Source organism: Dermacentor albipictus, unplaced genomic scaffold (assembly GCF_038994185.2).
Source record: "Dermacentor albipictus isolate Rhodes 1998 colony unplaced genomic scaffold, USDA_Dalb.pri_finalv2 scaffold_38, whole genome shotgun sequence".
Lineage (NCBI taxonomy): Eukaryota > Metazoa > Arthropoda > Arachnida > Ixodida > Ixodidae > Dermacentor > Dermacentor albipictus.
In genome coordinates this window covers 1362401-1377890 of record NW_027225592.1, presented here as the reverse complement: position 1 = coordinate 1377890, position 15490 = coordinate 1362401, and the positions used below count along the sequence as shown (strand labels likewise).

General features: G+C 47.8%; 2 protein-coding genes across 2 annotated transcripts in view; both read right to left on the bottom strand.

Annotated features, from left to right (window-relative positions):
- The window catches only part of LOC139052819 (uncharacterized), a 47539-nt gene extending 38921 nt beyond the window's left edge, over positions 1–8618 (bottom strand). Inside the window, exon 1 of the mRNA XM_070529957.1 lies at positions 7336–8618. Coding sequence (XP_070386058.1) covers positions 7559–8524 — 966 coding nt within the window. The 5' untranslated portion in view covers positions 8525–8618 and the 3' untranslated portion in view covers positions 7336–7558. The remainder of the gene's footprint in view (positions 1–7335) is intronic.
- Positions 1–13946, bottom strand: part of LOC139052820 (uncharacterized) — a 32901-nt gene extending 18955 nt beyond the window's left edge. The window contains exon 1 of the mRNA XM_070529958.1: positions 12822–13946. Coding sequence (XP_070386059.1) covers positions 12842–13777 — 936 coding nt within the window. The 5' untranslated portion in view covers positions 13778–13946 and the 3' untranslated portion in view covers positions 12822–12841. The remainder of the gene's footprint in view (positions 1–12821) is intronic.
- Positions 13947–15490: the final 1544 nt, after the last annotated feature.

Genomic DNA, 15490 nt, shown 5'->3' with positions numbered 1-15490 from the left:
GATAATACTGGTATATTTTCGCTGAGTCTTTTATTGATTATTAGGTGAGCGGAACAGTTCTCATAAGCCATGGCTACTCCGTCCTGAATCACTTCGCCTACATTAATGTGTTTTAGCAGGGCAAGAAGTATGCTTTGAGCAACCCGGTCAAAAGCTTTTTCTAGGTCTAACTGAACCATTGCTACACATTCGAGGTTCGCATCACAGCATTCCAATATACTCCTAGCGATGTGAATATTCGACAATATTGTTCTATTCCTGATACCGCATGTTTGGTGTGGGCCTACTATGGACTTAATAACTGACTGCATCCTTTTTCCGAGTACCTCCATGTCGATTTTATAATCCGAATTCGTAAGACTTATGGGCCTGTATCCAGCGACAGATTTCAGCTTTACCGTATCGGTTGTTTTCGGTATAAGCACAACATGACTTTTTCTGAATGATGGCGGCAAGTGCTTAGTTTCATGAGCTTCTGATATTACACAGTGCAGTATCTCGCTTATTTCGGCCTTGAAAGTTTTATAGAAAGCTGCTCCTAGGCCGTCTGGTCCAGGCGCCTTTCCTTTACCCAAGTCTTCTATGGCTTCTGTAATTTCTTTCGCAGAGATCGGTCTCTCGAGTCTCTCTTTTATTTCGTCTTGTAATTTTGGCAGAAGTGTTAGAAAGGAGTTCACAAACCCTTCTGTTACGGGCACCTGCCTACCGAGCAACGCTCGGTAGTGTTCAACGAAAGCTTTTTCAATTACTTCTGGGTCTTTTGACATTGTGTTGTTAAAAAAAATTTCTTTTATTATGTTTTTGGATGCGTAACCCGTTTCGTCACTGAGCGCGCGCTTAGTTGGCGCCTCTCCCAGCCACAGCCTCTCGGATCGTGCTCTTATCGCGGCTCCTTGGTAAATTTGAGCGTCCACCCTTTCAAGTTCGCGTTTAATTTCTCTAATCTGTTTCGAAAACAATCCCGGTATTGTGCACTCCGCGTTTAGAAAATAATCGAGCATGCTTTGCAGTTCTTTCTCTCTTTGTTTAGCTTTATGACGCATCACACAAGCCCTCTCGATCGCACTCATTTTCACTTCAATTTTAAACTGCTCCCACAGCTCAGCCCAATTTGTTGTAGCGTCTATTTGCATTACGTCAATTTTTCCTTTTACCGTTTTGACAAACCATTCATCACTTAAGATCGTTTCGTTCATTTTCCACAGTTCCCAGTTAAAGTGAGACCCTCTATGTTTCGTGCCCAATGTACACATTACTAGGCTGTGATCACTGAAGCTCACGTGCTTTACTGCGTAGCTAGTGACCGTTCGCGCAAGGTTTGCTGATACGTACAAACGATCTAGTCGAGCGTGACTCTGCCCTTGGAAATGAGTAAAAACAACACTGTTACCGCTTAATATGCTTCCAACGTCTACTAAATCATAGTCTGCCACGATTGCGCAAAGTTGATGCGCACTTGTATCCCGTATTATTTTACTGGGCACCCTATGTTCGGACATGCAAACACAATTGAAGTCCCCAAGAAGAACAACATTTCTTTCACACGTCAGGTGTGACTCAACAAAGTTAAAAAAAAAATTTCCTATCACTAATTTTGTTTGGAGCGTATACACAGACAATTCGCCAATCAATATTATTGAAAGAGAAATCACATAGGACAAATCGCCCATCTTGGGCCGACATTACACTCTGCGCAACAATACCTATTGAATTACGCAAAAATAAAAGACAGCCACCGGCCTTACCTACTCCATGACGAACCGAAGTGTTGTAACGGGATTTAAAAACCTGAACCATTTTGTCCATTTGCTCTTCGCTTTCAATTTTAGTTTCTTGAACAGCAAGAATATCTATGTCGTTTTCCAGCATCAGGAGACTTAATTGTGCTTGTCGCCGTCTAGCCGTTAACCCTCGTACGTTGAGCGTGCCAATACGTATTGCTATTCTATGATTATTTGCCATTGAAAGAGAAGAGCAAGCACCAACTACAATACATTACGGAAATCAAAGACCGCCAAACTTACAAAAAACAAAACCCTGCTCCATCATAAGCTCCGTCTCATACGGCGAAGGCATGACGTTACCAAATACGCTACTCATCATTCACTTAAAGGTTCCGCAGCACCTAGTCCTTACTGAGCCTTCTACCGAGCAGCACCCCGCTACCGCGGGGGAACTGTCGGCGTTGTCCGCTTATCTGGTGGGACAGTCGGCGTCTGTCGCCCATCTGGTGGGACGGTTGGCGTCTGCCGACCACCTGGCGGATTGGTCGGCGTCTGGCGCCCCTCAGGTGGATGTTCTCGCGTCGGCCTCCTCTCGAGCGGAACGTTCGGCTTGGGCTTGAGTGTAGACCGCCGGAAAGAGGAAGCCTTCGTGGGTGGCCCTTCGCTGCTGACACCGTCGTCTTGCTCAAGCCAGACATCTTGATCGGGTATTTCGCGAGGTCTCTGTGAAACGGCGCTGGCCTGGTCCATTTTCTCGCCGGATTCTTCGATGAAGGCAGTGCCAGAGTTGCCCTGTCGCAGAACGCCCTCGGCAGCCTCCGCGTCCCCCTCACTTTCACGCACCATAGAATTTTCTGCAGACGGTTCCCTTTGCACTTCATTCCTGGCCACTGCCTCACTACTGCCCTTTCTGGGTTGGCACTTGACGCTTGCCATGACCACTGGCTTCTCTTCCGTGCCTCGTGGGTCTCCGCCCGCTCCAGCAGTCTCTTCCGCGTCCGCTTGATCCATCAAGTGCTCGTCTAACGCGTCGCTCCGGCCAGACCCGGTCACGTTAGCGTAGCTTCTCACGCACTGGGTCTCGTCGTGGCCGAAACAACGACAGAGTCCACAGCGTGGCACACGGCACTCGCGCCGTATATGGCCGGTGCCGCGGCATCGGAGGCAGAGCGGAGCTCTGCCTGGAACGATCACGAGCGCATGGTCCTCTGATACTCGTAGCTGATGCGGGATGTCTTCCATGGTCATACCAGCCTTCAGCCGTAACGATACCAGACGCGTGTGAGAACCTTTGTCGCCGCACCCTGGTACTCGCCACCACTCCCTGGAAATTTCGGTCACCGTTCCGAACGGCGCCAAGGCTGCTCTGACGTCCACGTCGGGAGTCGTGTGAAGCAGCCAGAACAGCTTCATTCTAATATCCTGGTTGCAAGGGTCAATGGCGACGCAGCGGTGTTCTTTGACACTAAAGGCCTTCGCTGACAGCAGCTTCTTTTTTCCGACTTCGTCCTTGAATGTTATAGCCCAGACATGGTTCATCTGGTAGGCCCCGAGGGCCACCACCTCCGGCAAAAGCTTATGACGGTCAAGCGCATCGCGAAAATGTTCGACTCGATAGGGCCTGGCCTTCAAATCACCGTGCAAAAACACGGTATTACACACGGTCCTACCTGATGGCAGATGCGGCAAAACAAGCTGGTAATCCTGTGAAGACGTTTCCGTAAGCCTGATACCGCGGCCCGGCTGGGCCGCATGAACCGCCCCTACGGAGCACAACATTCCGTGACCGTCCGCTGTGGTGGCCGGAAATGGAATCCGCTGCACCACCCTGCTGCTCCTCCACAGCTATGTAAACTTGTTTATATTTGTTATAAACAAAAGTATTCTTTTTAAGGCGAAAAACAAATGCGCGTAGCGTGCCAGATCGGTTCTCGGAGTGCAATTATGGCTATAAGACACCAAATTACTGCTCTGATAAGCTCTTTCTGTTAAACGGGAAAAAATAAAATAAAGGAAACGTGTAGCAGAGCGTGGTTTCGGTCCACGGACCTCTGGGTTATGGGCCCAGCACGCTTTCGCTGCACCACTCTATTTTTTTTCTTTATTTCCGAAGTTCACATGAGGAACAATAAGTCACAAACGATAAAGCACTTCAGCTACGCTTGAGCTGAGGCGAGCAAAGTTAAAATTTCTTCAAACTCACTAAATCATCAAGAAGTGTTACCCACTGAGGTTGGTCATGCTGTGCCCGGATGCATTCCCGAAGGTAAGCAGCGCTTTCAATAAAGTTTTCACGTGCACTGCGCGTATTAACATCTGCATGCCTTACTTGCATTCGTGTTTTCCACAAGCTGTGGAGGCCAAGAAGCATGAACAAATAATATGGTCCATCTTCGTGATCAACCGGTAAAAACCTGATACCATAAGGGTCTAGTGGTAACTCTTTGTTTATAGTTCTTTGTAGGACATCCCAGTGGAATATCCCGTCCCAGCAGTCCAGAAAAACATGTTCGACTGTCTCTGGCCTCTTACATAAGGGACAGTTCGTTGTCCAAGGGACAAAGATTCCCTTTTCTTGAAGCCACGTTTTGACAGGTAATGTATTAGAGTGTAATTTGAAAAAGAAAGTTTTCACGCCTGGCCTAACTGGCATCTTTTTCACTCGCTTTAAAATATTCTGCCCTGGGCCTCCACGATAAAGCGCCCGGTACAATGGCACCGGCAGCATGATATCCACAAGATCTTTGTACAGCTTTTTCTTGGGAACACAGTAGAAATAGTCTGGGGAAAAACGCACTTCTAACAACTTACAAGAGAGCACAACCTCGCGCAAAAATCCGGTTACAGCACCACACATGTTCTCACCAGAGGACACTATGTGTCTTGGGAGTAGCCTCTGCAATCGGACCTGTATAACCGTTCTTAAGAAGGTGTCATTTTGATCACGAAAGAAAATAAAGCGTGATACCACTTGATGCAAACCAAATGAACCAGTCCAAGGCCTCCACTCTTCACTGAAAGAAACAGGTTTGTTCTCCTCGTTTTTTCCCAGGTCGAAGTCCAAAGAAAGACGGCAAAAATACGATGCAATTTTTGAATAGAGGTCCGCGAAGCACACAGCACATTCATGAGGTACCATATTTTTGAAATTAGAAAAACATTGCAGACAAAGGCACGTGAGAAAATTGACAGACTCCTTCCCTGCCATGCTCCCGCTTTCTCTCTCGCCCTTGACATCTCTTCATTCCAAAGTGGGCTGGGATCGCGATAACATTCTAGGGGCACACCAAGGTATCGCGTTGGCATGGGAGACCATTGCAGCCGTGAGAAAAATTGCGGTGTAATATCCCATTCCCCATGCCAAAATCCAGAACTTTTTTCCCAGTTTACTTGACATCCAGTCTGGTTACAAAACCTTTCCAGAGTGTTTGTAACTTCACAAATGCTTTCTCTGTGCAAAATACCGCTATGTCGTCCGCATACGCAAGAAGTTTCACCTCAGCAGATTGCAGCTTGAAACCCATGACATAGTCACTGTTGATAATGGCCAGACATAAAGGCTCTAGATACGCTGCAAAAAGCAGGGGAGAGAGCGGACAACCTTGCCTCACCGAAGAACGCACTGCGAGGCGCTCAGTAAGGTCACCATTAACTATAATGCGTGTCATACAGTTTGCTTACGCCATTTTTACTCCTTCTACTATTACACTACCCAGGTTAGCGTGCTCTAGAATGGAGAAAAGAATGTCATGTGAAACGCGATCGAACGCTTTAGCCAAGTCCAGCTGTATCATAGCTACCTGGCTTCCAAGCGCGTCAACACATTCCAATACGGTTCTGGCCACATGTATATTTGTAGCAATGCTGCGTCCTCTGATGCCACAGGTTTGGTGCGGCCCTACTAATTTGTCGATTACACTCTGAAGTCGTTTGGCTAGTACTTTCATGTACACCTTGTAGTCGACATTAGTGAGGCTGATAGGTCTGTAGGAACCCACTAACATTCGTTTCTCCGCATCATCAGACTTGAGAATAAGTACAATGTGTGAAAAACCAAAGGACAGTGGAACTTTTTTGCGTTTATAGGCTTCTGTTATCACTTGTAACAGGAACTGAGAAACATGACGTTTAAAGGTTTTATAGAAGGCAGCGTTCAGCCCATCTGGCCCCGGCGCTTTTCCAGACGGAAGATCATCTATTGCTTTCTCGATCTCTTCCAAAGTAATAGGCAATTCAAGACGCTCTTTTACATCATTGTCGAGTGTTGGCATTAGTGGGAGGAAATCCCCTTCAAACCCTTGCGCATGCTCGCGCCTATTGCCGAAAAGTTCAGCAAAGTATTCCGTAATAGCGCGCTGAATCTCACTAGGGTCGCTTGTAATGTGCCCCTCTTATCTTACTTGCCTGATTTCCTTCTGGCAAGCGTACCGCTTTTCATCTGATAGCGCCCGCTTTGTAGGCGCTTCGCCTGCCCACAAGTTATCGCTCCTTGAGCGTATTATTGCTGCTCTATACCTGTCAGTGTCAATTGTTTCGATCTGACACTTCACGTCTTTTATTTCTTTACTAAAATTTCCTGGCTTATTGGTTTCCATCCTAACCAAGCACTCAAGTTGTTCGCGAAGTTCCCTTTCTTTTTCTTTCTGTTTATACCGAATTGCGCTACTTTTTCCTATAGCTTTAAGCTTCACTCGTTCTTTGAAACTTTCCCATTCAACGGCAAAGCAGCCCACTTGCTCAGCTAGTACCCCATCAAGATCACTTTTAATTTCCTTGACAAATCCTTCATCGTCTAAAATTTTCTCATTTAGTTTCCAAAGGTACCAATTAAAGGGTGATTTCCTTCCTTTCATTCGAAAAGTCGCGCTTACAAGGCAATGATCACTAAACGACACAGGTTTTACATCATAGGCTGTGCATAGTGGCACGAGATCAGCAGAAACATACAGTCTACCTAATCTTGCGTTACTGTCGCGTTGAAAGTGTGTGTAATCAGGCCGTGTTCCAGCCGAAAACACACTTCCAACGTCCTTCAATAAATAAATCGTGCACAACAGTTCCGCGCTCTTGTCCCTCACTGGTCTACACTTCACTCGGTCAGTAGCAGCACATACACAGTTGAAGTCTCCCAATACAAGCAACACCTTGTCACAATTCAAGTACGGCTCAATGGAATAAAAAAAACATTTACGTTCACTTTCAACATTGGGGGCATAAACACATACAACGCGCCAGTGTAGGTTTGAAAAAGACAAATCAACAACCAAGAAGCGGCCACTTTCACATGCAAATGCAGACTCCACACTTATACCTAATGTGTTGCGAATGAAGATAAGGCATCCACCCGATGTCCCTACGGAGTGACACACACACACTTCAAAGTTGGCGCGGAAAGAGGGCACCATGCGGTCAGCATGTCCTTGTGACTATCTTTGATTCTTGCACAGCTATTAGGTCAAGACCATTATCAATAAGCAGGCGATTAAGCTGACATTGCCGCCTTCGTGCTCCCAGCCCTCTAACATTCAAAGTTGCTACACGCAATGGGGTTCTTAGCTCAACTACCATACGTTTACGTAATAAAAAGGGGCGCGCCCCGCTTGGTGCCTACCTCTGTCGACCATGTGATTTTCCCGACTGGTGTTCCGCAATGATGTACGGGGGGTCTGTCTGGCCACCCAAAGGCTTGACTGGTGCTTGTCTCGAAGTGGTCTGAGGCACCTCCTCGTCGCATCCTCCACTTTGCATGCGCGCAAACTCGAAAAGTCAGCCAAAAACACCGTGTCGGTCAATACACAACCGACGCTGACATTCCACAGAACACGGGAAAAAATTTACGGAGGCAGTTTACCTGCCTGCCGTGACTCGGCCAAAAGGTTTGGACGCGGCTTCAACGACGAACGTCGACTTCGTGTCGTTTTTGAGGGCGGCTCCCCACTGCTACTACCACCGGGCTGCAGGTTCTCACCGGCGCTCTCTTCGCGGGACCGCTTTCCAGCGGTTAGGGCAGCCGCTTCATCGTCGGCGTCCATGGCGTCGGCAACGCGAGGCTCCACCCGGTCCGGGGTTTTCAGCGAAGCTTTCGTATCGGCCACCGCACTGTGACCGCTGTCGCTTTCGGGGTCACGCTGCGCTCGCTGAGATGCCACCACTGCTGAAGACGTCAACGTTGTCGTTGTCTTCTGCTTAACCAGAGGCGTAAACGAAGGCCCATCTTTCGTCTCCGTTTTCCCAGTTGTCCTCACTGCCTCTTCTGCGTCCGCCTCGTCCATCAAATGCTCCGAGGCATCTTCACTGGTTCCAGGGCCGGCGATGCTTGCATAAGTACGGGGGCACTCACCGTCTTCGTGACCGAAACGTCGACAAGGTCCGCATCGCGGCACCTTACACTCCCGTCGAATGTGTCCCGTACCTCGGCAGCGAAGACATAACGGAGGCATTCCAGGCACAACGACGACTGCCAACTCACCCCCAACGTTAAGCTGGTGCGGCAAGTCGTCCAGTTTAACGCCAGCTTTCAATTTCAGCGTGACCATCCTGCTCATTGAGCCTTTCTCTGACACGCCGTGCACACGCCAGCGCTCTCGGACCACCTCGGAGACCTTTCCGTACGGTGCGAGCGCGACACGCACGTCCTCGTCCGGCACGGTGTGAAGCAGCCAATGGAGCTTGAGACGTACGTCCTGGTTTGCCGGGTCAATAACCATGCAGCGGCGTTCTTTGACGCGCAGCTCACCGACGCCTGCAATCTTCTTAACGGCATCCGCATCCTTCAGCGTGATGGCCCAGACATGGCTCATCCGATACGCCCCCAGGGCGATAACATCCGAGAGAAGCGATTGCCTAGCCAACGCGTCTCGAAAATCTTCCACCCGGTACGGGCGGGCCCTGATATCCGCGTGCAAAAAAAGCAGTATTTAAAACTAAACGCCCGGTTGGGAGACTTGGCAGTACAACCTGGTAGTGATCTTCCATTTCCATAGCCCTGTTACCGCGGCCAGAAAAGGCCGCTGAAGCCGCTCCAACGGAGCCCGTCATCATGCGTCCGTCACGCTCGGTGGCCGGAAGCAGAATCACTCTTCCGCTGCGCCACTCTGCTGCTCCTCCACAGCTATGTAAACTTATTTATATTTGTTATAAACAAGAGTATTCTTTTTAAGGCGAAAAACAAATGCGCGTAGCGCACCAGATCGCTTCTCGGTGTGCAATTATGGCTGTAAGACACCAAATTACTGCTCTGATAAGCTCTTTCTATTAAACTGGAAAAAATAAAATAAAGGAAACGTGTAGCAGAGCGTGGTTTCGATCCACGGACCTCTAGTTTATGGGCCCAGCACGCTTCCGCTGCGCCACTCTGCTGCTTCTTTTTTATTTAATGCCGGTCTTTGACATAACACAGAAAATACAAATATTGCATCTGAGAAATGCAAAACAGAGAAAAAAAAATTATAGTACTGCCATCCGCCCGTATAGGATCGGCGTTGTCAAATTAAAATTCATTTATGGCTTTGAGAGCTTCTAGCCGGTCTTAACATATGCTGGTCTTTGACATAACACAGAAAATACAAATATTACACGCATCTCAGAAATCCAAAAAGGCAAAAAAATTTACAATAATGCCATCCGTCCGTATAGGACCGGCGTTGTCAAATTAAAATTCCTTCAATGCTGTGAGAGCTTCTAGCCTCGACAGCCAATCCGGTGGACATTCTTGCATTTTCTGTACATCAACAAACTTTGACATATATTCTCTGAAATATATATGAACCGGCCATGCGTCGGGATCACAGTGGTACCCAGCCATTCGCGCCCGCCATATACAGTGGAAAGCATTCAACATAATGAAGTCATATGGGACCCCGTCTTTATCCTTAATAGGCAGATACCTGATCCCTTGGGGGTTTACAGGTAATTCTTTCTTCAGGGTTCGCTGCAAGAAGTCCCAAAAGAACACAGCAGCGCAGCAGTGCAAGAACACGTGATCTATGGTTTCGGGCTTCTTGCAGATCAAGCAGTGAGAACCCCACGGTACGAGACAGCCTCGTTCTTCCATAAACGTCTTCACAGACAGGATTCCAGTGTGGAGCTTAAAAAAAAAATGATTTGACCCCTGGTGGCACCTGCATGCGTTTCACCCGTTTAAGAACGTCCATTCCTTGCCCTCCACCGTACATGGCTCTGTATAGCGGCAATGGAAATACAATATCACACACATCTTTATACAGCGTTTTCCTTTTCACTTGACATAGGTAATCATTTGAAAACCGAACAGTAAGGAAACGGACACTGTCGGCAACTTCCTTAAGATAGCCACGAAGTGTTCCATTCATGCTTGCCGTGTTGACAACATGTGCCGGCAATCTGTTGCTTAATCTGAGCTGACATACGGTGCGAAGAAAAGGATCGCGCACATCGCGGAAAAAGAAAAATCGGTTGACCAGTTGTCGAACAAAAAGATGGGCTAATCCCACACCCCCGTCTTTCACTCTTCTAAACAAATTTGTTCGGTTGCACCTTTCCCATGTTGAACCCCATATGAAAACCGCAAACACTCTGTGCAGCCTTTGCACGTTTAGTCTAGAACAATACAACGCTTGCATAACATAGTATAACTTGGCAATTAAAAAGATGTTACACACGGTCGCTCTTGCGAAAACAGACAGTTTAGTACCTTTCCATTTGTCTGCTTTTTCTTTCATGTCATTTGTTTGGTTCCTCCAATATTCATCACTGCTATTGCAACTGTCTAGGGGAACACCGAGAAACCTCATCGGAGTTTTCACCCAGCTCACACTCGCGAAATAGTCCGGTGCGGAAAGCCAGTCCCCGTGCCACAGCCCGAGGGATTTGCTCCAATTTACTCTGCTACCCGTGACTTCACAGAAATGATTTACTACAGATATTGCTTCGGTTACACTTGGTTTATCTGTGCAACACACTGCAATGTCATCTGCATACGCCAGCAGCTTCACTTCTGTCGCTGCCAATCTAAAACCACGTATTTTGTCAATTTCATTTATTGCCACACACATGGCCTCTATATAAATAGCAAACAGAAGTGGACTGAGGGGACAGCCTTGGCGCACTGAACGCATAATGTTAATGGGGGCCCCCAGTGCCTTGTTTACAATTAATCTGGTTGTGCAATTCTTGTACGCCAAGGCCACGCCCTCAGTGATGATGGAACCGACATTAACGTGATCCAAGATGGCAAACAAAATAACATGTGCGACACAATCGAAAGCTTTCTCGAGATCGAGCTGAAGAACTGCAACGCCACCTCCGGTGACGTCACAGCACTCGAGAACACTTCGCATCTTATGAATGTTAGAAAAAATAGTTCGCCCTCTGATGCCGCAGGTTTGATGGTCTTCTACTATTTCTTTGATGACGCCTTGGAGTCTGGTAGCTAAAATCTTCATAAATATCTTGTAATCAACATTTGTTAGTGATATTGGCCTGTAGCACGACACCAACTTTAGTTTATCTATTTGACCGCTCTTAGGTATTAGTATGGTGTGCGCTTTTCCAAAGGAAGGGGGCAAACATTTCTGCTGATACGCGTCATTTAATACCTCTGCCAACAATGGAGCCAATTCTCTCTTGAACGCCTTATACCACCCAGCGCACAGGCCGTCAGGTCCAGGCGACTTACCAAGGTTCAAATTGTCGATTGCCTTTTCTACCCCCCCCCCCCCTCAGTTATTTTGGCTTCTAACCGTTCTTTGGTATCATCACTTATTCGCGGCATGAGATTAAGAAAATCCGCTTTGAAACCCCCTACACTCGCAGCCTGAAATGCAAAGAGTGACTGGTAGTACTCGAAGAAGGCGCTCCCAATGCTCTCACTGTCTTCAACGACAGTCCCGTTGATTAGAATTTTATCGATGTGGTTTCGCCGTCCGTGCGCCTTCTCAAGACCCAGCGCCCTTTTAGTGGGCGTCTCCCCTGCCGCTAGTGCATGTGCTCGCGCACGCACGATGGCGCCTTGATAACGCTCTTTGTCGAACTGTTCAGGTTTTTCCTTGATGTTTCGCACGTCGTCTTTATATGTACCAGGCTCTCTACACTCAAGCGTTATCAGCTGCTCAAGCAGTCTTCTTAAGCCCTTTTCTTTCGTTTCCTTCTCGAATTTCATGCAACTCGATCTTTCTATGGCTTTAATTTTAACCTTCTGTTTAAAACATTCCCACTTCTCCGTTATTGTTTCCGTTGCATCATCGAATACTTCGTTAACCGCATCCATTACTGCTTTTACAAAGCACTGATCATTTAGTAACAAGGCATTCATTTTCCACAGATCCCAATTAAAAGAATGTTTCGTTTTCACTACACCTATGTGACATTTTACAAGGCAGTGGTCCGAAAACGACACGGGCACAACACAATAACTATGGCATCTTGGAATCGTGTCCAATGACATGTACTACATTCGATCCAGTCGTGCGTGACTACTGCCCTGAAAACGAGTAAAAGTCACTTCACGCCCCCCTTCCAGGCACTCGTAAACATCGTCAAGTTCATTTTCCGCTATTAGTTTTGATAATACGCTACAGCTTTTGTCTCGCACACCGGCATTATTCACTCTATCTCTGGCATTCAACACACAATTGAAGTCCCCTAACAACATAACGCGCTTCTCACAACGGACATACTTAGAAAGGTTCGAAAAAAACAAGACACGCTCCTCCACTGAATTCGGAGCATACACGCATATGACACGGAATTCAACCTCACATATCGAAACATCACAAAAAACAATCCTTCCAGATTCGCATGAAAATACACTTTGAATCTGCAGTCCAGGCAGCTTCTTAACGAACAGAATGCACCCCCCGGACGTGCCTACCGCATGGCTAACCACCGCAAAATATCTGTGCGTGAATCGTCGCACCATGCTCCCGGTCTGCTCCTCTCCGTCAACCTTAGTTTCCTGGACGGCTAGTACGTCTATGTTGTGGTCAGTGACCAACCGTAGGACCTGACTTTGCCTACTACTAGCTGCCAGCCCTCTCACGTTTAATGTGGCAATCCTAAGGGACGGTATTTGAGCCATCTTGATCTAAAAGAAAAGTAGGCCCGGAGCATGGTGCTTACCGCTCACGACTAGCCATCGGCTAGCCGCCTCCGGGACCTCCCGGCTTGTTGGTGTCCTTAGACGTGGGCGCTTTGTCGACAGGCTTCTTTTCAGGCGGTATGTTGGGCTTTGGCTTGTTTCCCATCCGCCTGCCATGAGGCGTCATCGTCGGCGGTCCCTCACTGGTGCTGGTCGCCCGATCCTCGCGGTCCTTCGTCTGGTCGTGAGTGCGCTTGACGGAGGCAGCAAGAGACCGGGTATGGTCGTCGTCGGTGACGCCCTCGTCCTGCTGCATTGCGGTCGCGTCGTCAGGTGCATCTTCACTGACGCTTCCCGTCACCTGCCCCTCAGTCGTAGCGACCTGTTCCGCCCTACTCGGTTTCTGGGTAGCCTCAGCCGCCTTTCCGTCTACCTCCAGAGTCGTCGATCCACTAATTGTAGCTGCCGAGACCGCGTCACCGGTTCCTTTAGCCGCGTCCTCCGCCTCGGCCACGTCCATCACGTGCTCTGCCGCCACGTCAATAGCAGGTGGGCCTGTCACCGCAGCATAAGACTTCACGCAGTCTGCGTCGACGTGGCCGAAGCGTCTGCACCGGGAACAGCGGGGGACTCTGCACTCTCGGCGGACATGTCCTGTGCCATGGCAGCGCAGGCACTGCATCGCTCGACCAGGAACGACGACCAAGGCGAACTCACCGCCGACGCGGATCTGATGAGGAAGGTCCTCAATCTTCACGTTGCCCTTCAGTTTGAGGAGGACGGTCCTGGTCGTTGAGGTCTTGGTCCCCATGCCTTCCACGCGCCACTGCTCACGGCTCACCTCCTCCACCTTGCCGAAAGCCGCGAACGCCGCCCGGACGTCCTCGTCGGCAACGCCGTACAGCAACCAGTGTAGCCTAATCTTCACTTGCTGGTTTTGCGGGTCAATGATGACGCACCGTCGGCCCTTAACTTGTAGTTCTTTAAGGTCCAGCATCCTTCTTGGGGCAGTCGCGTCGCTGAGGGTCACTGCCCAGACGTGGTTGATCTGGTACGCCCATATGCATACCACATCAGGTAGCAGGCCCGTCGGCAGTAGGGCGTCTCTAAAATCTTCGACCTTGTAAGGTCTGGCGCGAACATCACCGTGCAAAAATACGGTGATGCAAAAATACTACACTGAACTTTGAAACTTGCGCTGACACTTTTTTTACAACTATGCTAGCTGAACTGTCAGTGTAACACATTTTCACACCACTCGCAATCACAAACCCAACATTAATATACTCCAAAAGACTAAAAAGAATTTGATGTGATACACGATCGAAAGCTTTTTCTAGATCAAGCTGATACATTGCTACCCGTACTGGAAAGTCACCGCAATATTCAAGTAAACTTCTGGTAACATGAATGTTAGTAAATATCGAGCGTCCCCCGATCCGACATGTTTGTTGGGGTCCTACCAAAACTTTGATCACGGTTTGTAATCTTTTTGCCAGTAATTTGATATATATTTTGTAATCTACATTGCTGAACCTTATCAGTCGATAGGACGAGGCCGATAGGACTTTACCTGGGTCATCTCTCTTGGGTTTTAATACAACGTGAGAACAGTTGAAAGATAGGGGCACTGCATTTTCATTATAGGCTTCGGCTATCACATGATGCAGCGCTTTTGCCAGATCCCCTTTAAAAGCTTGGTAGAAACAAGTGCTTAAGGCATCCGGGCCTGGAGATTTGGCTACGGATTATTAATCAATTACGTCTTCAAATTCACGTACGGTAATATCTGCTTCAAGGCGCGTCTTCACGTCATCGCCTAACCTTGGCATTAAGTGAAGGTATTCATTTTCAAAGCCGGTTGCAATATCAATTTTATGACCTAACAGATTTTCAAAGTATTCTGCAAAAGGAAGTTCAATTATGCGTTTGTCTTTTGTAATAACAACCTCGTACTGTTTTTCTTTTATTTCATTTTTGACGGCATAACTTTTCTCATCCGCTAGTGAGCGCTTTGTAGGCGTTTCTCCCAATCACAATCTTTCGCCACGAGTGCGAACAATGGCTCCCTTATATGTTTCGATATCTATTGCTTCCAGTTTGTTTTTTGCATATTTAATTTCATTATTTAATGCCCCTGGTTGTGTGCTTTCGGCGTTCAGCAAATAGTCTGACTACGGAGCACATTTTCTTCGTTTCTTTCACTGCGGCGTAGTGCGCATGCCCTCTCGATTGCAATGATCTTAATCTCTTGTTTGAACAGCTCCCATTCAGCGATGAAACTATCCGTTTTAGACAGTAGTCTTTCTATGCTTTCTTTTGCTTTGCTCACAAACTTATCATTGTCCAAAAGCTTATCATTAAACTTCCAAAGTGTCGAACTGAATGACGACCTTTTGTGCTTTGCTCCTAAAGAAACCATAACCAAACAGTGATCACTGAATGAAACATGTGTTACGTTGTAATCTTAGCACAGCGGCACTATATTTACAGATACTTATAATCTGTCCAAGCGTGCATGGCTTGTGCGTTGGAAGTGAGTGAACTGTGGCCGTTTTCCGCCAGCTGCAAGTTGACCAATATCTTCTAGGCAGTGATCCTGAACTATGGCGCTTAATTTCATGGCACTATTATCGCGTACCGGCTCGTTCTTTATTCTATCGGCAGCAACACACACACAGTTAAAATCGCCAAGCATTAGAATCAATCT